The sequence below is a fragment of the Aquarana catesbeiana genome, linkage group LG01, assembly GCF_042186555.1.
Source record: "Aquarana catesbeiana isolate 2022-GZ linkage group LG01, ASM4218655v1, whole genome shotgun sequence".
NCBI lineage: Eukaryota > Metazoa > Chordata > Amphibia > Anura > Ranidae > Aquarana > Aquarana catesbeiana.
Window position 1 is genome coordinate 421,054,187 of NC_133324.1, and position 27,730 is coordinate 421,081,916.

At 42.2% G+C, this 27,730-nt stretch overlaps 1 protein-coding gene and 1 pseudogene across 2 annotated transcripts in view; both read right to left on the reverse strand.

The window, feature by feature from the left end:
- FREM1 (FRAS1 related extracellular matrix 1) overlaps window positions 1-27,730 on the reverse strand; it is a 267,168-nt gene that overhangs the window by 124,798 nt on the left and 114,640 nt on the right. For both annotated transcript variants that reach the window (XM_073635658.1, XM_073635669.1), the window contains exons 12-20: window positions 14,050-14,140; window positions 10,593-10,757; window positions 9,499-9,707; window positions 8,366-8,459; window positions 6,488-6,740; window positions 5,318-5,512; window positions 3,519-3,704; window positions 2,574-2,770; window positions 184-406 (exon numbers count right to left, since the gene is read on the reverse strand). In XM_073635658.1, coding sequence (XP_073491759.1) covers window positions 184-406; window positions 2,574-2,770; window positions 3,519-3,704; window positions 5,318-5,512; window positions 6,488-6,740; window positions 8,366-8,459; window positions 9,499-9,707; window positions 10,593-10,757; window positions 14,050-14,140 — 1,613 coding nt within the window. The remainder of the gene's footprint in view (window positions 1-183; window positions 407-2,573; window positions 2,771-3,518; window positions 3,705-5,317; window positions 5,513-6,487; window positions 6,741-8,365; window positions 8,460-9,498; window positions 9,708-10,592; window positions 10,758-14,049; window positions 14,141-27,730) is intronic.
- LOC141124090 (Ig-like V-type domain-containing protein FAM187A) lies at window positions 18,235-19,403 on the reverse strand (annotated as a pseudogene).

The following is a 27,730-nucleotide window of genomic DNA, read 5'->3' on the forward strand; positions in this document are numbered from 1 at the left end:
GGCCACTATGGCTGGCCTAAGTCAAGCATATTTCTGATAGATAATGATGCAATGTAAAAGGTAGCAATCAAAGTCAGTATGTCACTATACTCAGCTCAGTGTATTTCCCCAACACAATAAACATTTTGTGGATATCACTATTAGATGAATTTAAAAAATTTTCTTTTATTTTTAGATAATTACCATTTTTAAGGTGGTCCATGGAGAAATCCTGCATCATAGGAAGTGTATTACTCTTTAGAGTTTTAAGTAACTCGTTTTTGCTGTCAGTACCATCCTTTTTCTCCAAAATCATGCCATGCTTGGGTTGCACAGTAACACTGAATAATAATTTATTTGGGGGTACATCCATGTCTGCTACATTAATTATGGAGGGATTTAACTCTAGCATGTCTCCTTCCTCTACCTTTAAATAGAAAAATAGAGTTCAGATATAAGTTAATGTCTTGTTAGAGCAATCAAGTACATGCTATTATCATAAAGCAGAAGTGTTAATGAAGAAAGATTCCATTTGCACATCATGCAATAATTTAAACTACTGTTACCTGGGTGCTGGAATCAATGTATGGTGCCATCCCACAAGTACAAGTTCAGATATGTAATTCGATCACCAAAGTTTGTCAAGGAATAGCTTTTTATTTTTTCACAAGCAAGGACATTAAGTGTGCAGATGGTATATCCAAACTCATTTCTCCAGAGCCTTTTCCATCCTCTGGAACTCCCTATCCCAACCTGTCTGCCTGTCTCCTAATCTGTCCACTCATTGTTTCAAGGAAGCCTGCTCTGCCTTCAGCTAAAAGCTTTCTCCATCAACTCATGCCTCACTGTTATTACCTGTTGTATTACTTACTTCCCTATCTTTTTGTATTTAAATATACTGCAACTGCAATTTGTAAAGTGCTGCTCATACTGTTGATGCTATATAAATCCTGTATAATAATAATAATAACCTATAAAGATCTGAAAAGGACTAATTAAAGCCTTACCCATTCCCAGGACTCGATTGACCATTAAACATAGTAGACATGTGCCTATAGGTGGCAATGACAACGAGACAGCTTTTGTCTGTATAATGATTGACTGTACAATTTGTTTCTATCACTAACAAAAATGGTCATCTTTTATAGCTAGTTAAACATTATCACAATATTCTATGCCAGTATATGACCAGGAATAGAATCAAATGCCTCCTGTAAATAAGGTGATCCTAGCAAAAAGGTGTCACCTACGGTGACAAAAGTTGGGTGCTTGCAGGCCTTGTGGTAAAAATCCAGGCCATCCCATAATGACATTATTTAAGAACATTTTAGTAAGTCATGTAATTAAGAACTTTCTCAATAAAATAGAGAAAATTGGCATTGCAATGCAGCTCCTTTAGATACCAAAATGGTAACAGAGCTTTTTAAAAATGTTTATTATTTAAACTAACTACGGTACTTTATCCATCTGATTTTCTATGTTCTGTGTAAAAAATACAAATCTTACATAGTTATATAGTTAGTCAGGTGAAAAAAAGTCCAATCTATAGACAAACATTTACACTGCAAACCATTTCACACTTTTCTGAGAAAACCTTGTATTTGAATCTATCTGTAGCTACTTCTGATCCACCTGTTTCCCATGTATAGGTTACATGTTCCTGCATACATCGAAGTACAAGGTAATTTTCTCCAGATCAGAGTTGCAGATGAAAAGTTTATTTTAAGTAGCTGTGGGGGCTAGTACTAAATTAATAATTTCCTTCAAATAAACTGTGACAGGACAGAAGTCATGCTTATTGGCACCCCCCATCAATTGTGTAAGGCCAGTCCTATTAGCTTATCTATAGATGGCACTGTACTTGAGCTTCATTCTAAGTTGAAAAATCAAATTTAACCTTTGATCCACATGTACAAAATGTTGTCAGAACATATTTTTTTAACTTGAGAAACATTGCTTGGCTGCCTCCTATGCTATCATACACTGTAGCTGAAAAACTGATCCATACATTTGTGTTCTCCCGACTTGACTACTGCAATTATTTACTCGCTGGTGTACCTAAAGCGACCATTAATCAACTTCAATATGTCCAAAATTCTGCAGCCAGAATCCTGACTAAGTCTGGTACAAGTGACCCTATTACCCCTATCCTGAAGTCCTTGCACTGGCTTCCGTCAAGTTTTCTCATAGACTTTAATATCCTCTTGCTCACCTGTAAGGCTCTCTGAACTTTTATCAACTTACCCCCCCTCCCCCTCGTAATCTCCGCTCGTCAAATTCTGGTCTTCTGTGTGTCCCCTCCACTCACCTACACTCCATGGGAGACAGAACCTTCTCCTGCTATCCCCCAAACCTCTTGAATTCACTTCCAAAGAACATTAGAGAGTCATCTTCTCTAAACTTTGAGAAGCTACCTTTAAAGGTGCTATATAGAAAACGTTATTAACGTTATTATCATTAATAAAATGATGCTGTTGTTTTGTAGTGCATGGGCAAAGCACAGGCTCACTTTATAGCAGTCTAAATAGTATTCAGTATGAGAACTTCACATCACAAGTCACCTAGCTCACACAGGAATGTGTGGCATTTCTTACAGTAATATTCCTGGCCATGAACTCTGGAACTTCATCATTTATTGGATTGATTACAATGTAAAAAGGCTTCTCCACTGAGCGATGTTTCCCATCAGTGACATAAAACACAAACTGGTCTGCTGTTGGCTCCATTCTTTGATGTCTTGACTGTACATAATTCACATTGTGGGATATAATATCTTTCAGCAGAAATACATCTGGGGTAAAACAAAAACGAAAGCTGGTGAATATTTGGAAATGTGATTATTTGCAAACATAACATTTTTTTTATGAATTTCCATCAATTTAAGGAACTTTCCTTTTGACTGCAATATGTGTTATTGTCAAGGGGATTCATGCTTGTTTATCAACAGAAGCCTTTAGGAAACATACATTAGAAATGCTAGCAGATAGACTATGTCCACGCATGACCACAGGCAAACCAGTTATCTCCTTGGCACCTTAAGTTCTATAAGCTAGACTGCAGGCTATTTTTGCGCTTGTTCTTTTTTAATACCATCTGCTGTGTATACATACTTTCACCATCACAGCTACAGATGAATAAAAATCTAGCTTCCAACATTTCAGTTTTGACAGATATTTTGCATAATGTGCCATGTTTAAATAAGGTAGCAGCATTTCTGGAAAGATAACAAAATTCCATTGTAGCTTTATAAAATAATGCCACATGCTGTGAAAAGTCTATTCTGGGAACAATACAATATGTTAAATGGTGGTGATCATTTAAGAAGAAAGTGCATATTAAAGAGTTACTTTTATTTTCTTTTTGAATGTTCCTTATCAGTCAAGAGCAGGGATAGACAACCTTCAGCAGTTCTGGGTTGTGGCTAGCTTGCTAAGTGACTGTGGAGAAGGTTTTTCAGCAACAGGAGTGTGAAAAGCATCTCCCTGTGATCTAATTCATGTTTTTTATCATCCAACTACAATATTTTTACAGTTACTTACCAATGCTTATTCCCATGTTACTTTTTTCAAAGCCTGGAGATGGAAGGATGTTTTCAATGTAGCCAAACTGAGGAGGTGATACCAAAATGAATTTCAAATTGTTATTGTCTGTGTCGGGATCATTGGCACGCAAGTGGTTTACCGAAAACGCGCTCAATTTGCCTTCATCAACAGAAAATATATCACCTGTGCCAGAACAAAGCAAATAATTTGTAAAAAAACAATTTCTTTCCAGTATACATTAAGGACTATTGTGCCTCCATATATTATCCATGACCACTCCTTTTCTTATGCCACCTCGGTCTCTTTAATTACGCCTCTCTAATTATCTGATCCATACAGTATCCCAAATGCTCAAAGGGACATCATGACAAATGTTGGCCAACAATTACGAATGTGGGATGTTGACGTACAAGATGTACGACGAGCCAAGAAAAAGGAAGTTCAATAGCCAGTGCGGCTCCTTCTGCTTGATTCCGAGCATGCGTGAACTTTTGTGCGACGTGTACACGCGATCGGAATTTCCGACAACAAAGTTTTGTTGGCGGAAAATTTGAGAACCTGCTAGCCAACATTTGTTGGAAGAAAGTTCGACAACAAACGTTCGATGGAGCATATACACGGTTGGATTTTCAGCCAACAAGCTCACATCCAACATTTCCCGTCAGAAAATCCGACCATGTGTACGCGGCATAACTCTCAAACTCTGTGTGCCGGAAAGGGTGGAACATACCACTCTCTGCATGTAGCTTAAAGAAAAACGTCACTTTCACACAAAAAAATATACTGTATAACATATGTCATCGTTACATAAGCAATTTGTTAAATCAAAAAATACTTTTCTATTGAAACTGCAACTGCTGTAATTTTCTGAAACTGTCAATTTTTTTTATTTCAGTACAGTAACCTCAAGGCTTTCCATACACCATTGGTGTACAAAATGCCTCAAGAAATGTCATTACCTGCCTGCCTGATTTATTGTTTTTCCAAGAAATCTCTGAGAAAGCTCAGAGATACAAGTCACATTTTAGGCATCCCCACAAAAAAAGACTTTTATTTTTGACAAGATTTTCAAGATTTTCTAAAATACATACAATGTACTGTATATAGATCCCCTAGAGGGGATTGTTTTTTTAATAGCAAAACTGGAGCTGAATTTCAATAAAGAAAGAAAAATGGAGAGGTGAAAAGTGTGACTTTGTGGTTCCTGTGATGGTTTTACATAAGGCAAAATTATCCCTTTGCTATAATCTGAGAACTGCCTACGTCATCCTCTCAAATAATGGGTTGCATGATTTTGGGTGTCCAAGACTAGGTCCTGGATCACAAAGCTGTGAGTCTGTGGGGGGCAGCATAGTGATAGCTGCTAGTTTGTCTTTTATTATTGCTAGACACTATTTATAGATAAAATTACAGAGTTGTGCTTTAATATTCTGCAAATATGGTAATCCTTAGCAAAAGGTTAATTGCATGCTACTAAGCAATTGAAACATTGCAGTTTATCTGAGTTCTATCTTGTTACTGTCTACAGCACAAACATAACTTGAAAGATATATGGGTTTAACTTGACTTTCAGTTTTTCCATTCGATCTATGCTTTTGCAGTTTTTAATTACAGAGGCATATTAAAGCATATATTTACATTATCGCCAACATCAAGAGGTATCAGAAGTTTACACACAGTCTGAGTAATGTAATATAATGTAGTTTAGACTTTTTTACCAAAAAAATTCTGATAAGGACATTCAGTTAAATAAATGATTATTATTGGTATCTAAATGTAATATGAAATCTTCTTACCTATTGTAATAGATGGTGCCTGGTTATCTACTGGTAAAACTGTGATATTAAGGTCATATACAGGAAAGGAATCATGATTTGGCAGTAAAGGGTTATGATGTGTATTAAAACAGCATTTTATGTCTGCATCCAATTCGGCATCAGAAATAACAAGTGTTATAGTGTCAAAGCAAGGCTCCAATCCAATTTCTCCACCTGTTAGAATGAAATGTTTTTGATAATTGAAAAAATGATAAGCATTTCAGAACTGAAACATGCAAAGTGTACATTAATTCTTAAAATGAAATTGTCAGCCATTCTTGTTATTACCTTTCTTTGGCATAAAAACCTACCGTAATCTATCTATCTATCTATCTATCTATCTATCTATCTATCTATCTATCTATCTATCTATCTATCTATCTATCTATCTATCTATCTATCTATCTATCTATCTATCTAGTTGCATTTTTCTACTAACCCTATACTACTTTGAAGCTATGTCCAGCCCCTGGATCCAAGTCACACTCTCTCACAACTCTCCCATCCAATAATATTGCATTTATCGGCCACTGATGTGTTACCACTGGAAAAGAGGATGGAGGATGGGGCTTACTGCCAAAGCTGAAGAATCTGAGCCCTTATGAATGTAATGAAGCTAGAAGAGGCTTCCCTGGTTGTCAAAAGTAAGAGGTCTTAGCTAGGAGCTTAAAGCAGGACTTCACCCAAAAGAGGAAGTTCTGCTCTTCACTCTCCTCTTCCCCATCTCTGACATATTTGGCACATTTGTTTGGGGTAGGGGAGCGGGTATCTGGTTTTGACAGGTACCAGCTCCCACTTCCGCTCGGATAACCTAGATAATCCAAACGGACGTTCTCCTACCCCTGCAGAAGACTGCAGGACCATTCCCAAAAAAAAGTGTGTCTTACGCTTTCACAATGGGCAGCCAGCTGTGAAGATGCAAGCTGGCTGCCCACAGTTAAGGTGCCATCACCAGAGCCTGAAGACCGGTGAAAAAAACAGCTGGGTAAGGACAGCCCTGAATCCCTGGACAGGTGACTGTCTGTTTATTAAAAGTCAGTAGCTACAGTTTTTGCTGACTTTTAATTTTCATACATATGACTGAAGCTCCTCTTTAAAATGTCTATTTCATTTTAAATAAGGTACATTTTCTGTACGTAGCATACATACCTGTATGTCTGTAGATAACAATGCCTTGAAGTATATCCCTTTGGGAGAATCTATCGACAGTGATTCCAGCCTTCAGGACAATACCCCAACGAGGCTGACGGGCAATCATGAACATCAGCTTCAAATCATCACTGTCTGCATCAACAGCATAGATGTAATCCGTGGAAATCACTACTTCGTTACCTTCTACACAATATATGGTAGGTAAAAGATTGTCCTTCATAACTGGTGGTTCATCATTTACAGGGAAAACCTGAAAAATATACATTTCCCTATTAATAAAATGGTTGGGAATATAAAAATGTTTCCAAAGACATTTTACAATCATTATAACTATTGTAATGGGAACGAGGTTGCAACCAAAGAAGTACAAGGGCAAGCAAACTCTGATAATGGTTTAGAGGTATCATTACTCATTTTTTCACATTGTCCAATTTCATTTTATAAATAAAAGTTCCCATAATATGTAAAAAGTAAGTGTTCATCATTCTGATGTCTGCATCCTAAATATTTGTTTTTGTGCATCTTTATTTGGTGGAGTCTACATGTATGTTATTTTTAAGATATAAATAATTTTGCCATATGGCAAAAAGCAATGGGCTAGGCACAGTTTTACCTTGCAGCCACTTACCAGCCAATCAGAAAACATCTTTAACTGATCTAATTCTAGCATGGTGAAACTATACTTAAAGTGGAACTTTAGTCAGAAAATAAAGTCCTGCTAGATCACTTCAGGCTGGCCCCCTTTGTAGATATAGCTATGTAAAACATTAAAAATAAGTGCCTATACTGTTTGAAATCCAATAATTCACTGTCTCACCCTGCTCTGCACATGCTCAGTTACTGTCCATTTTTGGCATTGTGCCGAAATTCAGAGCCACTAGAGGCTGATCTGCTGACAGCATAAAGATTTACAACTGCTCAGGGGCTCTAGGCTTCTGCAAAATGGCAGCCTCCAGCAAGAAGAAACAGAGTATTGCTGGAGGCAATTTACAGCACACACTAATTTTGGTACCATAAATATTAATGTGAAACGGAATGGGTGGATAGGGGAATCCCCTGTAGTGTGTTATGGTATTCTGACAGCAGAGACATACCCCCACTGTCAGAATACACAGATCATTGCTGCAGACATTGGCTGGAGCCACCAATCGAGCAGCTTTTATTTAACAGGGGGGCTGAACAGAAGTAGAAAGACTTCAATTTAACTGGCCACAGAGCAGAGGTCTAAGCAATGAAATAGTAGATGTTAAAGTGGTTGTAAAGGCAAAAGGTTTTTTATATCCTAATGTATTCTATGCCTTAAGATAAAAAGACTTCTGTGTGCATCAGCCCCCCTCAGCCACCCCCCCCCAAACTTACCTGAGCCCCATCTCGATCCAGCAATGTTGCAGGAGTGTCTTGGCTGGCTGGGACTCCCCTCCTCATTGGCTGAGACAGCAGCGCGGTGCCATTGGCTCCCGTTCCTGTCAATCAAGGTCAGTCAGCCAATGAGGAGAGATGGGGGTGGGGCCGGGACTCAGCTCCATGTCTGAATGGACACAGGGAGCTGTGGCTCAACTCAGTTGCCCCATAGCAAGCTGCTTGCTGTGGGGTCACTTGACAGGAGGGAGGGGACAGGAGCACAGAAAAGGGACCTGAGAAGAGGAGGATCTGGGCTGCTCTGTGCAAAACCACTGCACAGAGCAGGTAAGTATAACATGTTTGTTATATTTAAACAAGCCTTTACAATCATTATACACAGATTCTATGAGTCAGATATGTAATCACATACCTGGGAGGCAGAGGCTAAGCACATCATAAACATTTTTTTTGTTTTGTAAAATATTACAATATCTTTTTTAATTGCTTTGGCAATTGGTATGACATGTAACTGACCTGTATTTTTAGAAGAAATTCAGCAGAATTGATCCCATCTGTAGCAATACATTTAAATTCATCCCACAAGGATTCAGAGCCATCATGCTGATACCTTTGGTAACAGGAAAACGTGTTAGTTGCCAGTATAATAAAAGGGAATGTGTAGTGGGTATGCATATATTTATTCTGGATTTTGTAAGAGTGATGTACACACCCCGCCTCAGACCCTCCCCTGTGGATCCACAGTCTGTGGGAGAAGTTGCAGAGGGCAGAGCTAATACTGGGCTCTTCTGAAGTACGGAAGCATCCTATAATGCGTGTTTATCTAAAGATTTTATACAAATAAAAACAAGGATTTACAAAATGACTAATGTTTTCCTATAAGTATTATTATGCTGGAGAAAAATCCTGTTTAATCAGCATTGCTTAGACATGATTAGACCAAAAATAGTTGTTGTTCAAAAGTAGTGAAAATCAGATACTGGATAACTCAGTGCTCTCTGAAGTCATTTTTTCAATAGAGTCCAATAAAGTAGCTATCCCCAAGTGCTTCAGCATCCTTACAGTTAAAATCAGTTATAAAAAACCAAGAAGTCATAGTTAAACTACTCAGGTCCATCATGTACATGAGTGATCAATGACACCTTCCCCTTGGTAGTAACATCTACCTGACATACACATACTGTATCTTATACAATTTAGCTGCCTGGAATCTTTACACCATAGCCTCTATTAAGGGGAATAATGAGCAGTACAGCAAAGCCATCACAATGTATTACTTCCAATCTGGCACCAGCAATCAAGGGAAGCAGTGTCTTAATCTCACACTAGAGTGATATACAGCTATGAGCCTGTGTGAGCAAGAGTACCTAGGCACCCTCACATACCAAGACATGCACTTCTATTTTTCGGGAGGAATTCTTGGCAAAAGGTATATTTTCAGGGTACTGCTTAGGCATAATTTGCATTCCTAAATATTCTTTATAACAGGACCATGGTGTCACCAATAATTGTTAGTTCTGCTACAGATGTTGCTACACTACTGGTAAATTGTTTTACATTGCTTTATTCATGGAGGTGCTTTTGTAGCCAAAAAATATTTTGAAATAATACAAAAAAAATAAAAATAAATAAAAATAAAAAATTCTAACCTAACTTTTAGCATGCTCAGGTCTTGGTAGCTGAATTGTTCTCCTTCATTCACAGCTCTTCCATCCAGCTGAACCATGCCATGTAAAGGTGCTTTCTGCAGAATAATACCAAGATGGTCCTGTGCTGTGTCCTTGTCAATCATGCGGATATAATCCATTGTCACCTGCTGAGAGCCACCTTCCTCCACACTCATGTCAAATGTAAATACCTAAGCAATAAATGTCCTTGATTATACCGTTTTAGCAGAAATATATAATAATATACATAATATTTAAATTTGATAAATAATAAAGGGTATATTTAGAAAAGTAAAAAATGTTTAAATATTGCAGTAGTTTGTGTAGTGTTTGTCTGAGCTTTCATGTCTATAAATGTAACACCTAATACCAACCATTTGCATAAATCTGTCAGCACTAGGTAGCTTTTAACGCAAAGCTGCCACATGAATGCGTACAGCTGGCATCCCTTGTTTTTGCACATTCCGTGCCCCAAGCACAGTGTCCACTCCGCCAATGACAGCTCACCGACAGCTTACATGGGTTATTAGTTTTGTTTCTTATGGATTAGTGGACTTTGGGTTTTGGTTTTGCTTCTGGTGTAAAACAATTTTAGGCTTTGAAAAGCAGTGTTTAGATTTTGAAATGGATAGTTAAACTTACAAAGCAACAACAGCTCACTGTTTTGGCACCAAATGTATTTATTAAACTGAATTTTTGGTATAACTAGACTAGATAACTAGATATACACAGTATATCTGTATATATTGAACATTTCACTCAACAGTCGAGAGGAATAGTATAAGAAGTCTAACACTCAAGAGAATGAATTGGATTCTATCTTGTACAGTTTTGACATTCCTAAATTCATATTAGTTGCAAAAATGGGCTAAAACACATTTTGGCAATAAAACATATTTGAGTGTATTTTACATTCTGAAGTGTAATCGGCATACTATAGATCCAGGAGACCCTGCACCTAAACCATTATTACTATCTATATCTAGAAAATGTTTTACTTTAAAGACATTAGACCACGGAGAATATGATTGAGAATAACAGTAATTATTATTACAAAGCAACACTCTAGCAATTACCTGAGGAGGCTGGTTGTCTACTGGAAGTATGGTAATATTGAAGCAGATGCCATGCACTGTCCCGTGATGGTTACTGACTGATAATACAAACTGGACATGTACAGCATTAGGACCTATATCCTCAATTGGTGGCATGTATGCAACTTTCATGTGACTCACTGCATGCTGCAAATACAGGTTAAATGAAAATAATCATACATTCATTTAAGCTTCACCAATATTCACATAACTAACAACAATAGACACATCTGAACAAGTTTAAGTTTGTGTGTAGTTGGTTGAGGTTGTCCATGGAAGAGGTAGCAGAACTTACTGGTTTAAACTGTAAATAATACCTAAAAAAAAGATAAGGATGAGGAACTTTTGTTTTTCTTACCAAAAGGATTTCTATCTTTTCTTTCCCCTAAAGTAAACTGCAAGATGTCAATTGGGAAAGAAACCTTAGGTGCTGCTGCTATACATCTAACACCTTGTTTAATGTTAGTGAACTTACCAGGTACACAAAAACATGTATTTAGAAATAGTTCACTATCACTGTTAACTCTAACGTGTGCAGTCCTGTGTGAAGTGAATTTTAAGGTTATGCACATGAGGTAAACAAAAACACACACAACCCAGCTCAGAACTGATGTGTAGGAATCTGCTGCACTTTATCTGTGTGTGTCAGGTCACCTGAGTCCAGGTGACAGATGCACACCATTGGAGTCAGGAGTGCACTGCTAAAGTAGTGAACCCTATGGCTGACTGCTGCGAATGGAACTCTGGGTGGTTCAGGAAGGCAGGACCACTGGAGCACCAACACGGATCTTACTGGGAGCTAGAGCATAAGATTCCCCAGGGCGCAGAGTCTAAGAGCCAGCAGGTGTTCACCAGAGTGGTGAGGATGGACTGCGCTACAACTGACTCCAGGTTGCGGCCCCCAGGGTCTCCCAGCTCATGCTCACGGTAGGCTACAGAAGGACAGAGAGGAAGCAGCAGCCCAGGACAACAAGTGATAGTAAGGAGATAAGTCAAAGGTCAGGGCGACTAGCAGACAAAGATAGACAGAGAACACGCCAAAAGGTCAGGGTCACAAGCAAGCAGGGATAGTCAAGAACAAGCCAAGATCGGTAAACAGGATCAGACGTAGGACACAGAGCAATGAACACAGGGAAGCCAAATCACACAATATTGATCAGCAGAGCTGGCTTGCAGTGCACAAGTTAATATAGCGTTGCCTGATAGGGGCTGGGGTGAAGCCATGCTTTGAGGATAGATTACTTAAGCAGCCAGGTAAGAGTGGCTGGCCTCTTAATCTGAACACATGGAGAGGTAAGCTGACAGACAAACATTACTGCATAACCATGACAGTGTGTAATGCAAATAACCTTTGCTTATTAATTAACACAGTTAGTTGGTTACAGACAGGTACTTTCTGTCCCTGTTAGGTCAGAAACCCTGACTGGAGGACTGTAATGCTATAAAAAGGGGAATTTCCAGGAAGTAGACAAAGAGAACCGAGCCACATAACCTTATACACACAGGTGCTTTTGTTTTTCACCCTGATCAGAAGCAGAGATTATTAGGCAAGTATTCCTATGTTCTACTAGATAAATTGCAGTTGCCAAAGCTTCTTGAGTGTGTATCCAAATCCTTGTGACGGATGTATCTTTGTCCTTGTTATTAGCACACATGCACAGTGCCAGATAGTTAGGTCTGTGCTACTGTATGTGTGTGTAGTGGTCACCTTCCGATATGTTAGTAGGCAAACCTATTTATTGCAATAGAGTTTATTTGCAGCTCCTGTTATTTTAGTTAGCCCTGTCCCTTCTGGTCTGGGATTTTACAGATAGTTTTAACTTAGGGCTCAATAACCAGTATAGGCTAGAGCCAGGTTAGGTATCTGACAGACACTTATCGTAATCAGAGGTCCAGTTGCATGGCTGCTAGGGACTACAAGGCAGAGTAGATAAGCTGACTCTGACTTCCAGTGCCACACCACAGTTTCTGCATGTGAGAAGTTGTGTTCCAAGCTGGTTGGACAACCGTTGGAGGATCTCCCCATCACCACTGATCTTGTCTTCATGTTTTTGACACAAAGATGGATATTACATTGCGATCATTCTCAGGGGTCCCTGCAACTGAACTTTGCTGCAACATTCATCTGGGGGTATCTTTATTAATAACATTTAATACACGGATATATGTGCACAATTCCACCAGGCCACCTATCATCCCCTTTGTTAATAATACCTGTTTGTACATTGGATGTATATACTGTTATTAATCTTTTCTTATATAAAGCTTGTGCTATTTCCATACCGGTGTGCATCTATATACTTATAGTTAATGTTACAGTGGTTTCTCTGCTCCCAATTACTTTGATTAGATTACTGATTAATCTCCCAGGAAGGGAAAACCCTCTGTTCACAGAGGCCCTGTCCTGGGTGGAGGCTACGCCAACTTCATCAAACTCACTTTTCCGCTTAGAAAAGGTTCTGGCTCTCCTATTTACCTACAGATTTAGCACAACATCCTCTATGGGGAGGGCCGATTCTCATAACCCCTCCCCCCATACTGAATATGGGGAAACAGAGCATGGGGATGAAGTTGTTCTGGAAGGAGCTGAACTTTGAAGAGAGAGAGGTGTGAAAAATTAATATGTGTGTGTGTGTGCTCTTATTTGGGGGCTGCTTTTGAGATGATTTGGAGTATAGTAAGAGTGAGGTGCTAAAGTTGTTGTAGTAGTCACTGCAGGTTTGAAGTTGTTGGGGATAGGGGTTCCTAAGGTTGGTGCTACAGTGGGATGTAGGAGCCTTGTTACTGTAGGACATATATTCTCCGCCAGTTATAAGTTAACCAGGGTGTATACTAAAAGTATAATGGGGTAGTTCAGCTAACTGAAGCAAATTCATAATTTTAGTATAAAACTTGCCATGCCTTATACAACTATAAAATTCGCTATTTTTACATATAAAAGCACAAAGCATTATTTGAACATCAATACTGCTACAATAAACTTATACATGAAATATGGGAGATAAGGACTGGCTTTTATAAAGGGGGACATTATTAATGTTAAGGAACACAGTTGGTGGGGGCAATAATTAAACTGTGAGACTTAAACTGTGTCCTATGATGTTTAATTAGTGACAGCAGATGTTACACAGGCAGAAGGATAGGTTGGAGATGAACCTCAAGCTTGGGGAAAAAAGTGGTGATTTTTTTTTCTTGATATCAGTTTTAAAACTTTATGTAATGAAAAAATATAAAGGTGCCAATAAAAACATAAATTAATGAATGATACTAAGCAAGATGTTTGTCATAAATGTTTTTTCAACCTGTATAATTCAATTGTATCCTATAATACTGCAACTGGATAAATAAATAAAAGCATTACACATTTTTTTAATTGGTTTATTGCTGATATGATAATCCACATCAACATAGCCTAGGGTTGTATAACTTCAGTTCTTACCTGGGTAAATGTCAGTATCATGCTAGCAGTGTGATTCTTTACAAACATGGGAACTGTTTCCACTAAAATAATCTTCCCAGCTTCTAGACCACTGTGCATAGAAATTGGAGCAGATGTTGGTATCAGCAAAATATATATATACCATATATAATATAATATATCCCCACAAACATGCTATCCAATAAATCAACAAAAAGTAATAATATAAACACATACACAACCAGTGCTAAAACACAAATATGTCATTAGAAATTAATCCAATATATTTAAACAGGTAAATCATAACACTGCATATGTTCCGAACTTCACATGAAATATGCTCCAATTGTGTTGTCCACCTTCAGAATAGCTTACTCAATAGATGGGATGGGCCTCAATTTATAGAGGACAGATGTTCCCTCTCCCTTTTTTTCATTTTTTTCAGATATATATTGATAAAGCAGTAAATGTGACATTAACCAAACATTTACTGCAGGTGAATCTTTGTGGTGCATTTGTTTTAAATGACAGTGATTGATTTATTGATTCAATTTCAATGAATGTTTGCTGAATTATCACAGGTACTGCTTTAAAAAAAATTCCTTTTAGTTTTGCCATAGACAAAACATGCCATTTTTATTCAACAATCTGTTCCCTTTGCAATAACAAACACAAAAACACTGGCTATGTAAAAAGTGAAAAACATGAAGGTGTTAACCTCAGTTAAGTAGGGTTAAAGTGATTGTAAACGATAACCTTGTAAAACAACCCATTCAGTTTACAATAGAAATTAGAGGCAAAATATTTATGTATAGATAAAGGGGGTGGTTGGATAGTCCTCAATGTAACACGGCACCTCATCCCAAAATAATTTGAAACGTAATGTATAGAACGGGGATGCAGGGATTATAGCGGTGCCAAAAAAACAGAGTATAGTTTGATAAAAAGCATTACATTTTTATTAACAACTTTTTAAAAGATAAAATACTGTAGAGTATTACATAGACATGGTGTGCAACAACATACAAGACATATTAAGACCATTTACAGCCAGGTTACTACAAGGTTCGGCCTACAAGTGTAGCAGCCAATTCCATAGATAGGTATTTGGGGGTCCTACATGTTTCGCCAGAAGTGGCTTCCTCAGGGACAGTTGGTTATACCTATGCGTTAATATATAATCTATAACGAAAAATTGACAATCAACAAACAATATTTATAATAACAGCAGTGTAGAGTCAAAATACATCAAAAAAGATATTTTTTATGGGACATAAATAAACATTGAACATGCCCGACAGCTCGCAAACATGTTCAATGTTTATTTATGTCCCATAAAAAATATCTTTTTTGATGTATTTTGATTCTACACTGCTGTTATTACATATATTGTTTGTTGATTGTCAATTTTTCGTTATAGATTATATATTAACGGCATAGGTATAACCAACTGTCCCTGAGGAAGCCACTTCTGGCGAAACATGTAGGATCCCCAAATACCTATCTATGGAATTGGCCGCTACACTTGTAGGCCGAACCTTGTAGTAACCTGGCTGTAAAAGGTCTTAATATGTCTTGTATGTTGTTGCACACCATGTCTATGTAATACTCTACAGTATTTTATCTTTTAAAAAGTTGTTAATAAAAATTTCATGCTTTTTATCAAACTATACTCTGTTTTTTTGGCACCGCTATAATCCCTGCATCCCCGTTCTATACATTAAGTTTCAATTTATGTATAGATATAAAAAAACATTATAAATACCTTTTTCCCTCTTTTGATAAGTGATCACATTCTCTCTGTTCTCAGCTGCATAAGAGCTGGGGGGGAGGAGAAGCAGCAGCACACTGGGCTTCTCAATGAATGGTTGTGCAGGGGGGGGTGTCGGGACAAATCTGATCATTGGAGGAGAGCATACTGCGTTCCCATCATAGCTAGAGAACTGACCACGGTGTGCTCTCCTGCTTGGTGTGGTCAGTTTTTAAAAGGAGAACAGAGGGACTGGCAGAAACACCAGGGATTTCACACAAATGAAGCAATACAAAGAGAACAGGATGCTTTCTCATACAAGTACATGGTACAGCAGCCACATATCAGGGATATGAAGTGTTGGGGTAACAAACGCTTTAACTAGTGGTTAATAATGGTAAAAAAAAAACACTTCGTTAAAAAATACTGTGGGGTTTATTTAAAGTGGTTCTAAAGGTGCATTAAGGTAAAAAAAACCTTCTGGGTGCAGCTCCCCCCAGTCCCCCCCATACTTACCTAAACCCCATCTCAATCCAGGGATGTGTATGAGAACAGTGGCTCTCCCATGTCTCTCTCTCCTCATTGACTCACACAACAGCGGGAGCCATTGACTCCTGCTTCTGTCAATCACAGCCAGTGAGCCAATGAGAAGAGAGTGGGGGGCAGGGCCCAGCCAAGCCACACTCTGTGTGTGAATGGACAATGTCTATTCACAGGAGCGTGACTTGTTAGTACCCCACAATTCCTTTATTAAAAAAATAGTGTCCCCCAATGTAAATCCATCTTCAATCACACCGCACGCCGCACCCGGTAAAAAAAAAAAACGCTCTTGCCGTCCATGAAGGCTGGCTGCCTACTGCCTCCTCTGCCATCTCGCAGTTCTTATATAGGTGTCAGGAAAGACTGGCTGGGAACAGTGGTCCCTCACCTGCTTGTGTGCGCCTGCGGGTGCCTGGGCGCGCGCGTGTGCGCACTCGCGCGTCGGCGTGCTGGAGTGCGCATGCACAGCCATTGGCACCAGGCGGGCTATTTAAACACAGCTCTTCCCTCAGACAAGTTCTGCCTGATCCACAGCGTTCCTGTGCCTTACTTGTTTGACCTGATCTGATCCAGTGTTTACCCGGCTTGACCGGTGACCTTCCCTGCCCGCTGCCTGCCTCTGACCCCCGGCTTGTCTACGACTCTGCTTCTGCCTTATCCTCTGGTCCATCTGTGCCTGCCTGTTACCGACCCGGCCTGCCCTGTGACTCCGTCCCTGTCTGCTGCATCTGTACCTGCACCGTTTGTCTGGTTTGACCCGGCTTGCCTGACTCTCCTGTGCTCCGCATTCAGTGCTACTTACCTGCTCCTGTGTGTTACTGGTTCCAGCTGGTTCCTGTCTCCTGCTGCCAAGACCTGCTGATTCTGTTACGGTTTCTTGAAGGCTTCCTGATCCATCCACCAGCTGTTGATCCTGCCAGGCACTCTTGCTACCTTAGACTCCTGTGCTCCCTGTTTCCTCTATCAGGGGCCGCAAGTCAGGGACGCAAGAGAGGTCTCTTTCTGCATTTCTCATCACCAGGTACGTGACAATAGGTAAGGGGTGGAGCCACCTGACAACGTCACCTGGTGGCACTGCCCCGTGTGAGGTTGCCAACCCAGCATGCACCCGTCGTGATATCAGAAGGGGACTGTGCCACCAGGTGACGTAGCCAGGTGGGCCCACCCCTTACCTATATAAAAACTGTTAAACAGTGGAGCTTGCAGTAGGCGGCCAGCCTTCATGGATGGCGGGAGCATTTTTTTTTATAAAGAAATTGTCTCTCCCCCCCCCACCTCTCTCCCCACCTCTCCCTCTCCCCCTCTCTCTCTCCCCCCTCTCTCTCCCCCCTCTCTCTCCCCCCTCTCCCCCCCACCTCTTCCCCCCCCTCTCTGTGATTGGTCACAGCGGTCACGTGCTACCGCAGCAAGATGGTATCAATCATCAGCAGTATTCGGTGGACATAGCCAGTGACAAATTGCACCGCTGTGTGGCCCCTCATAGAGGACATCATTTGATGTCCACTCAGAAGGAGGAAAGTCCCGCCCGGCCATCAATCTGCTATAGGCCGCGTGGGGAAGGTATTAAACAAATACATGCATAAATATACTGTACATACTGTACATATGCACATACACACCCAAAAAAAACAAAAGATAAAACAAATTTTAACTGAACTTCTATATAGTTAAATAGCGTGTGACCAGACCACGACTTCTAGTGACCCATGAACGACTCCTTATACCATGTCTGCTATGCATGCTGATGGCGAATACAACAATTATAGGCGCTGCATTTTGAGCAATGGACTATCGGAAAAAAATGGCAAGACTGACACCAATAATTCTCTCTATTTTTTTTAAATTATTACATTTTTATTAAATTTGACATATCCATTAAAACCACCTTCATAACATATTATATTTATCACAAAGAGTCAACACATCTTTATCCATTTCCCAATAATACCAATACCAGTAATTCTCAATGCGAGGATGGAGTCAGAATCAGTGAACTTTCGCTTTTATGTTGGGTCTGCTTGAAGGGTCAGCTTGATGCCAGCTTTAAGCTTCCCTTGCAGCCAACAGTAATATGTTGCTTGGTCGCTGTACCGGACGTAGCTGAAGTTCAGATTATTGCCGTGATCTATAAAGATACATGTCGCCTGCTTTTGGCCAATCAGATAGTCTGATTTGTAGAATTGTTTGTCGCTTTTATCCCTGGCAACAGCATCTCCTGGTTTGGCACCCGGGCAGGTAAGTGTGTATGTTTTTCAGTCGGAGCCTTGGAGAGGAATGTGATATAATTCTTAATCTTGCTTATTTTGTGTAGCCAGTATTTGGCGGTACCTTTTAACCCTGGAACCCTTGTGTGGCAGGGGGTCCACAATCTCCTGATGAATATTTCTGGTCTTCGATCGGAAAGTTCCTTTCGCAGGTTGTCAGGAATCCCATGTGAGCCGCAGGGAACAATACTGCCCTGTGAGAGCATGTGCCTTGGTTCAAGATGGGCACTACTGACATAGCAAAAGCCTATCTTTCTTTGTTCCCTGGGGACATCACAGCGGTCACACTTTTCCCAGTTCCAGAAAGCGGTGAAGGCTGTCAGGTGCTCCGTTTTAAGGTCTAGCTGTGGGTCTTGGTGGTGCTCCTGAAATGCCACATAAACATTTGAGGTATCCTGCACATCAAGGTCGTACCCCCAGAAGAACGCACCATCGCCGTTTCCAAATATGTAAATTCCTGAGTCTTTTACGCTGGCCTTGTGTATGATGAAGTTGTACACTTTGGTGACGATCTTCGACTCCATATGAAGAGACTTCTGTGTTCCATCTGGTGTCAGCATCTGAGTTTTTACACTGTTCACTAATTTTTTATAGAACCAGTAAACGTGTGTCTTTGTGTCTGGCCTACACTTACAGGGTAGTTCTATGGTCATTTCGGTGGCATAAGCCACACTTTCATAAATCGGAATAGACGGGCATAAAAGCTTTTCATTTGTTTGTTCCTTTTCTGCAAGAACATAAGCATTCTCTGTTGTGATCTGCCAACAGATGAAAAACATCAAAATACTAACAAGCTTTGTGAATTCCATACTAGAATGCATCTAATGCCCTGTACACACGATCGGACATTGATCAGACATTCTGACAACAAAATCCATCGGATTTTTTTCGACGGATTTTGGGCCAAACTTGTCTTGCATACACACGGTCGCACAAAATTGTCGGAAAATCGGATCGTTCTGAACGCAGTGACGTAAAATACGTACGTCAGGACTATAAACGGGGCAGTAGCCAATAGCTTTCGTCTCTTAATTTATTCTGAGCATGCGTGACACTTTGTACTCTAGCTGGAGCGCAGGAATGAGCCCTGCTGCAAAGTATTGCATCAAAAATTGTAATTACACGCCCCTGTTAAACAGGGGCTGAAAAATTGGGCCTTGGGCACTGGTGCTGGTGCCACAACACTGCAACCTCTCACAGATACTCTAGTTGGAGCGCAGGAATGAGCCCTGCTGCAAAGTATTGCATCAAAAATTGTAATTACATGCCCCTGTTAAACAGGGGCAGAAAAATTGGGCCTTGGCCACTGGTGGCGGTGCCCGGAACCAAAAATGTTCTTACAAGCTATCAGCATGAAAATTGAGGAGGAAGAGGATTTTGACTCAGCATACCAGGATAGTCACTCAGCATCAGCATAGGCAGTCTTGAAGGGATCTCACATTAAAAAAAAAAATCAATCGGTTACATCAGCATCAGGTGTTTGGAAGCTGGTGATCCAAGACTGATTCATTTTTATGAAGGTCAGCCAATCGACCGATTCGGTGGGCAGGCGCACCCTGTGATCGGTTACAAAGCCTCCAGCAGCACTGACTGTGCGTTCCGAAAGAACGCTGGATGCAGGACAGGCCAGTAGCTCAATTGCATACTGTGCAAGTTCTGGCCAGTGATTCCAAGTTTGATCTTGCCCCTAGGTAATCCTGCACCATATGAATCAGACGCTGGCGATGGTTGCTGGAACCGATCAGGCCTTGGGGCTGCGGACTAAAAAATTGTCTGAACGCATCGGGTCAGACGGCCACCTTCTCCACCGCTCCTTCTGTGACTGACCGTAGCCTCATCGACACGTTGTCCAGGAGGAACAGGAAATTGTAACCTCCCAGGCTCTGGAAACGCGTTGCACAAACCTTTCTGCAAGGCCTCCCGAAGATGTTTCATCCTCAGCTCCCTCTGCGACGGCAAGATACGGTCCGCAACCTTACCCTTGTAACGTGGATCAAGGAGGGTTGCCAGCCAGTAATCATCCCTCCCCTTGATACCACGAATAAGAGGATCCTTTCGCAGGCTTTGCAGGATCAGGGAGCCATGCAGCGTAGGTTTGCTGAGGCATTCGGTCCAGAGTCCTCTGGGTCACTAAGGACGACATGATCCGCAGCCATCTCCTCCAAGCCACGTAAAAGTCCATGGGTTTCTTTGAACTGTAAATGATTCCTTGAAGACTGCTGCTGACGCTGAGTGCCAGGCTCCACCTCCATGCTGACACATTCCTCCTCCAATTCCTGTGTGATTGGCGGGCACGCAGGAACACTGTCTGGATAAAGGGGGCCTTGAGAGGTAAGGAAGTCCTCCTCTTCCCCCCTCTGTTCTGCCTCAAGTGCCCTGTCCATTATTCCACGCAGTGTGTGCTACAACAGGTGGACAAGAGGGACCGTGTCACTGATGCATGCACTGTCACTGCTCACCATCCTCGTGGCCTCCTCAAATGGTGACAGGACAGTGCATGCATCCCTGATCATAGCCCACTGGTGTGGGGAAAAAAATACCAAGGTCCTCTGACCCTGTCTTGGTGCCATAGTCGCATAGGTACTCATTAATGGCCCTCTGCTGCATGTGCAGCCGCTGCAACATGGCCAACGTTGAGTTCCACCTGGTGGCATGTCACAGATTAGGCGGTTCTTGGGCAGGTTAAATTGCTTTTAGAGGTCACCCAGCCGAGCACTGGCATTATATGACCTGCGGAAATGCACACAGACTTTCCTGGCCTGCCTCAAGACATCCTGTAAGCCCGGGTACCTGCCCAAGAACTGCTGCACCACCAAGTTAAGGACATGAGCCAAACAGGGCACATGGGTCAGTTGTCCCTGTCGGAGGGCAGAGAGGAGGTTGGTGCCATTGCCGCAAACCACCATACCTGGCTTAAGCTGGCATGGCATTAACCACCTCTGAACCTGTCCCTGCAGAGCTGACAGAATCTCTGCCCCAGTGTGGCTCCTGTCCCCCAAGCACACCAGCTCAAGCACTGCATGGCATCTTTTTGCCTGCGTACTTGCGTAGCCCCTTGAACACCTACGGAGCACCGCTGGTTCCGAGGACAAATCAGCACAGGACGAGGCCATGAAGGAAGAAGAGGAGGGGGTGGAGGAGAGAGGTGTGGCAGAATCACCACTAGTAGAATTTTGGAGGCGTGGTGGTGGAACAACCACCAACACTACTGCACCCTGTCCTGCATCCTTCCCAGCTGCCAGAAGAGTCACCCAGTGCGCGGTGAAAGATAGGTAAGGTCCCTGTCCATGCCTGCTGGACTATGAGTCAGCGGTAATATGCACCTTACCGCTGACCGCCCTGTCAAGCGAGGCCAAGACATTGCCTTTTACATGCCGGTAGAGAGCCGTAATCACCTTCCGTGAGAAAAAGTGGCGTTTGGGAACCTGCCACTAAGGAACCGCACATTCCACAAACTCACGGAAGGGGGCAGAGTCTACCAACTGAAAAGGCAGCAGTTGAGGTGCTAGCAATTTAGCCAAGCTAGCATTCAACCGCTGGGCATGTGGATGGCTGGGAGCGAACTTCTTTCGGCGGTGCAGCAGCTGGGGCAGGGAAATTTGCCTGGTACAATCTGACCTTGGTGTACCGATAGCAGATTGCCCGCAAGTACTTGGCTGTGACAGGCCTAATTCTACACCTTCATTCCTCTCAGTGCAGGTTTCAGAGAGGACTGAAGGTATAGTGGGGTTGGAGATCCCAGCTGATGAGGAGCAAGGAGAGGTCCGCTTTGTTCTTTGGTGTGGGTCTTTTAGGTACGCTTGCCAATGAACTGCATGGCAGGTTGACATATATCTGGTCAAGCATGTGGTGCCCAAGCGGGTGATGTTTTAGCCAAGCGAGATATGCTTGAGACATATGTTGCAAATAGCAGCAGTGGGATCTGATGCACTCGTCTCAAAAAAGGCCCACACCAAAGAACTTTTGGAATAACGTGCAGAGACAGCAGCGCCCTGCACATGCGGAGCTCTGCGGTGTGATGCATTTGGTGTGCTGCCCTTAAGCTGGCCCCTGGAGGGCATCCTGCCTCATTGGAGATGTGCCACCTCCTCCTCCTCCTTCTCCTCCTCCTCCTCTCTCCTATCAGGCACCCACGTGGAGTCAGTGACCTCATCATCCCCTCCCTCCTCATCACTGGAGCAAAGCTAGCAGTATGCTGCAGCTGGGGGAACATGACTGCCAGATAGCTGTCCTTCTTGGGCACCCCCTCTCTCTGGGCTCATGTTACTGCCTTCCTTGAGCTGGGTACCATCATCGGAGCCTTCAAAACGCTGGCCATCCTCCTGGAGCATGTACCAAACACTGTGGTCAAACCGTTCCGGGGACTCCTCAGGAGGACATGGTGGGACTAGGGAAGGAGTGACTGATGCCATTGAGCTGAGGGAAGAGGCGTTGGCAGCTGCTTTGCCAGACAAAGTACCCTGAGCCTGGGTGAGAGAGGATGAGGAGGATGAGGACGGCTTGGTCATCCACTCTACCAAGTCTTCCGCATGTTGCGGCTCAACACGGCCAGCTGCTGAAAAAAAGGACAAGCGTTTCCCACGGCGACGTGCTGATGAGGATGCGTGTCCCACGACCAGCACTGTTGCCTCTAGACACAGAGCCTGCTTGCCCTCTTTTATTGGCTTGTGACTGTCTGCCTCTCCTTGTTGGCCTTTCAGACATACTAATGGCTTGCAGCTGCACAAAGCTGGGATGTATATATATACTGATACTGCAGCTAGCAGAATCAACTGCCTGCCTGTAGTATTATTAGTATGAGAACACCAGCAATTGTCTTCGGGTAGCTTTAGGTGCACACTGTGCAGAGGACACAGTACACTAACTGTAAATACTGCAGCTGCCTGCCTTTGGTATTAATAGGATCAGAACAACAGCAATTGTCTTCAGGTAGCTTTAGGTGCACACTGTGCAGAGGACGCAGTACACTAACTGTAAATAGTGCACCTGCCTGTGGTACTAATAGGATCAGAAGAACACCACAAATTTTCTTCAGGTAGCTTTAGGTGCACACTGTGCAGAGAACACAGTACACTAACTGTAAATACTGTAGCTGTCTGCCTGTGGTACTAATAGGATCAGAAGAACACCACCAATTTTCTCCAGGTAGTTTTAGGTGCACACTGTGCAGAGGACACAGTACACAAACTGTAAATACTGTAGCTACCTGCCTGTGGTATTAATAGGATCAGAACAACAGCAATTGTCTTCAGGTAGCTTTAGGTGCACACTGTGCAGAGGAAGCAGTACACTAACTGTAAATACTGCAGCTGCCTGCGGTACTAATAGGATCAGAAGAGCACCACCAATTTTCTTCAGGTAGCTTTAGGTGCACACTGTGCAGAGGACGCACTACACTAACTGTAGATACTGCAGCTGCCTGCGGTACTAATAGGATCAGAAGAGCACCACCAATTTTCTTCAGGTAGCTTTAGGTGCACACTGTGCAGAGGACGCACTACACTAACTGTAAATACTGCAGCTGCCTGCGGTACTAATAGAATCATAAGAACACCACCAATTTTCTTCAGGTAGCTTTAGGTGCACACTGTGCAGAGGACGCACTACACTAACTATAAATACTGCAGCTGCCTGCGGAACTAATAGGATCAGAAGAACACCACCAATTTTCTTCAGGTAGCTTTAGGTGCACACTGTGCAGAAGACGCACTGCACTAACTGTAAATACTGCACCTGCCCGCGGTACTAATAGGATCAGAAGAACACCACCAATTTTCTTCAGGTAGCTTTAGTTGCACACTGTGCAGAGGACGCACTACACTAACTGTAAATACTGCAACTGCCTGCGGTACTAATAGGATCAGAAGAACTCCACCAATTTTCTTCAGGTAGCTTTAGGTGCACACTGTGCAGAGGACGCACTACACTAACTGTAAATACTGCAACTGCCTGCGGTACTAATAGGATCAGGAGAACTCCACCAATTTTCTTCAGGTAGCTTTAGGTGCACACTGTGCAGAGGACGCACTACACTAACTGTAAATACTGTAGCTAATAGGACTAATAGGATCAGAAGAACACCAGCAATTTTCTTCAGGTAGCTGTAAATACTGTAAAAACACCTGCCTGTCTATCAGTAGTAAGAGAATAACAGGAACGGATCTAGCTAAACTGAAAAGGGTATATATATATATATCTATATATATATATATAGATATATATTGATAGATATATATCTATCTATCTATATAGATAGATATATATCTATCTATATATATCTATATAGATAGATATATATATATATATATATACACAACACCTAGGATGCATATATATACACAATACATTGTAAGTGCAGCTAACTGACTTTCCTGCCTACTCTATCTAACTTAAATCAAATGACACTGTCTCTCTCTCTCTCTATCTCTCTCTCAATGCCGGAACGCACTACACAGGGCCGGGGTGCAGGCGGCCTTATATAGTGTGGGGCGTGTACTAAACCCCCTGAGCCATAATTGGCCAAAGCCACCCTGGCTTTGGCCAATTACGGCTCTCTGTACAGACGGCGCTGTAATTGGCCAAGCATGCGGGTCATAGTGCATGCTTGGCCAATCATCAGCCAGCAATGCACTTCGATGCCGCATTGAATTATGGTCCGTGACGCGCCACTCAAATTTGGCGCAAACGGCCCATATCGTTCACAATTCGACGAACGGTCGAACATGGGTTCAACTTGAACTCGAAGCTCATCCCTACTGTTGAGGACATCCTGGCTGTGGTCCCATCTAGCAGATGGGGGAAAGACAGGAATAGGATTATCCATTTGTGAATCAGCACTGAACACACAGGGACGAAGGAGATTACGATGCAGTCTCTTGTGAGGTCCATCCGGCTTCTCTGAAACCAGATCATACACAGGCCACCCAGGGAAAGGTTGTTGCTGGACTCAATATGGACAGGGCTCCCACTTGGGCTCCAGCTTGCTGCCTCTCAGGTATTTAGGATTCATCACCAAGTCTCTGTCTCCCGGTGTAAGTGGCAGCAAATGAACAGTACTTTCCTCAGCGAAATCCTGGTGCTTTCCCAATACTATCTGTTTGGCTTGATCCAGACAGTGACTCAGCTTCACGGAAAGTATGATTTAAAGGCAGTCGTATAGCCACGCTCTGACGCGTTTCTTCATTACGTGTATTATATGCTTTAAATGCCATTTTAAATGTAAGTGTATGTGCTACAGGGGGGTGAGATTTAATAAATTCTTTATCAATGGGATTACACCATGGAGCTCTTTATTTTTCTTTTTTATATATGAATGAGCTGTTCCGAGTAGTGAACCGATCCACCTGTCAGCAATCGACCATCAGTAACCGACCGTTATGATGTTTCTGGAGGAAAGTCGTTGAACACGAACCCATGTTTTTTGCATGCTGTCTTACCCGCTATGGTCTGGTAAGGTTTGAATCTATAGGGGGATTCACCTGTGATCTGCATGTATACCCACAGAGATCCCACTCATTACACATTGAGAAGGATATCTTGCAACACTGTTATCAAGCCTCTTTGGATGACACATGTTTTTGTCTGAACCTTCTAACCAGCATAACAGAAGGACATTTTTTAGTTGATTATTGGAGAACATTATTGGTTTTTGCAGCGCTGCCTTTCACAAGACTTATTTTGTGAACTTTTTATATTATCGGTGTTTAGCTTGCTTTCAGTAAGTTTTTATGGCAGCAGCTTTGATTATAGATCTGTAACCGGATTTTTATACATCATATACTATGCAACCTATCAGTTGTCATTGAGTTAAATATATTGTTATATTAATTTATATATTTATTTGGCTGCATCCAGGAGCGCTCAGTATTTGTAGCCAGTGGCGCTTTGGGGTATCTACAAATTTCTATATCTAAATGTCAGGGTCTTGCTGCTGGAGTTGCAGCCACTCTCGAGGATTATGAATTTCTGGCCCTCTTGGTGTAACTTGGTTGCTCTGCAGAGCCGTTGAAGCCTGTTGCTCTTGCCGGTGGATCCCAGAGGGAACAACCTCATCCTCTAATTGTTGATCTAGATCATCCTGAGGCCCATGGAGAGGAAATCGGGAGAGAGCATCACCATTACCATTGGAGCATCCTGGCTTGTAGTGAATGGTATAGTTGAACCGGGCCAGTCGGGCCACCCAAGGTTGCTCCAAGGCCCCCAGTTTAGCAGTCTCTAGATAGGCAAGAGGATTGTTGTCAGTATATATGTCCACGTGACCACTTACTAAGTACTCAGCAAACTTTTCGGTGAAGGCCCAGACTACTGCTAACAACTCAGTTTTAAAGGAACTGTAGTTGGTTGGGTTACGTTCGGTAGGTCGTAAACTCCGACTTGCATAGGCGATCACACGCTCCATCCCATCTTGTTCTTGAGCCAGCATCGCCCCCAATCCTTGGAGACTGGCATCGGTGTACACCTGGAAGGGTTTATGATAATTACAGTAAGCCAATATGGGAGCGGAAGTCAGGTCCGCCTTAAGGGCCTCCAATGCCTCACTTTGTGCTGCCCCCCAACTATCAGTAATGGTGGGGGAAAATTTTCCTTTCCGATGGGCTGGTTGCCCGCACAACAACTGGGTCAAAGGGACTGCGATAGTAGCAAAGTTCAGAATGAATCTTCAGTAGTAACCCACAAGCCCCAAGAAAGAGCGAAGCTCTGTTACCGTTTTAGGGATTGTCCATGTCTGTACAGCCTGAATTTTGTCGGGATCGGGGGAAGCCCCTTTTGCCTTGATCACATGCCCCAGATACTCGATTTTTGTTTTCATGAGATGACATTTTTCCGGTTTGAGTCGAAGGCCATACTGGGCTAGCCGCTGGAGGACTTGATCCAGATGTAGTAAATGGTCCTCGAACGTTCTGGAAAAGTTGATGATGTCATCTAAGTAAATCAGGACAGATTCAAAGTTCAAGTCTCCCAAGCAACGATCCATTAGCCTTTGGAATGTACTGGGGGCATTAGTCAGGCCAATTAAACTCGTATAGTCCCAGAGGGGTGATAAAGGCTGTTTTTTCACTATCTTCCTCTTTTACCGGGACCTGCCAATATCCGCTGGCCAAATCTAGCGTGGAGAAGAACTAGGCCTGTCCCAAGGCCATTAGGGATT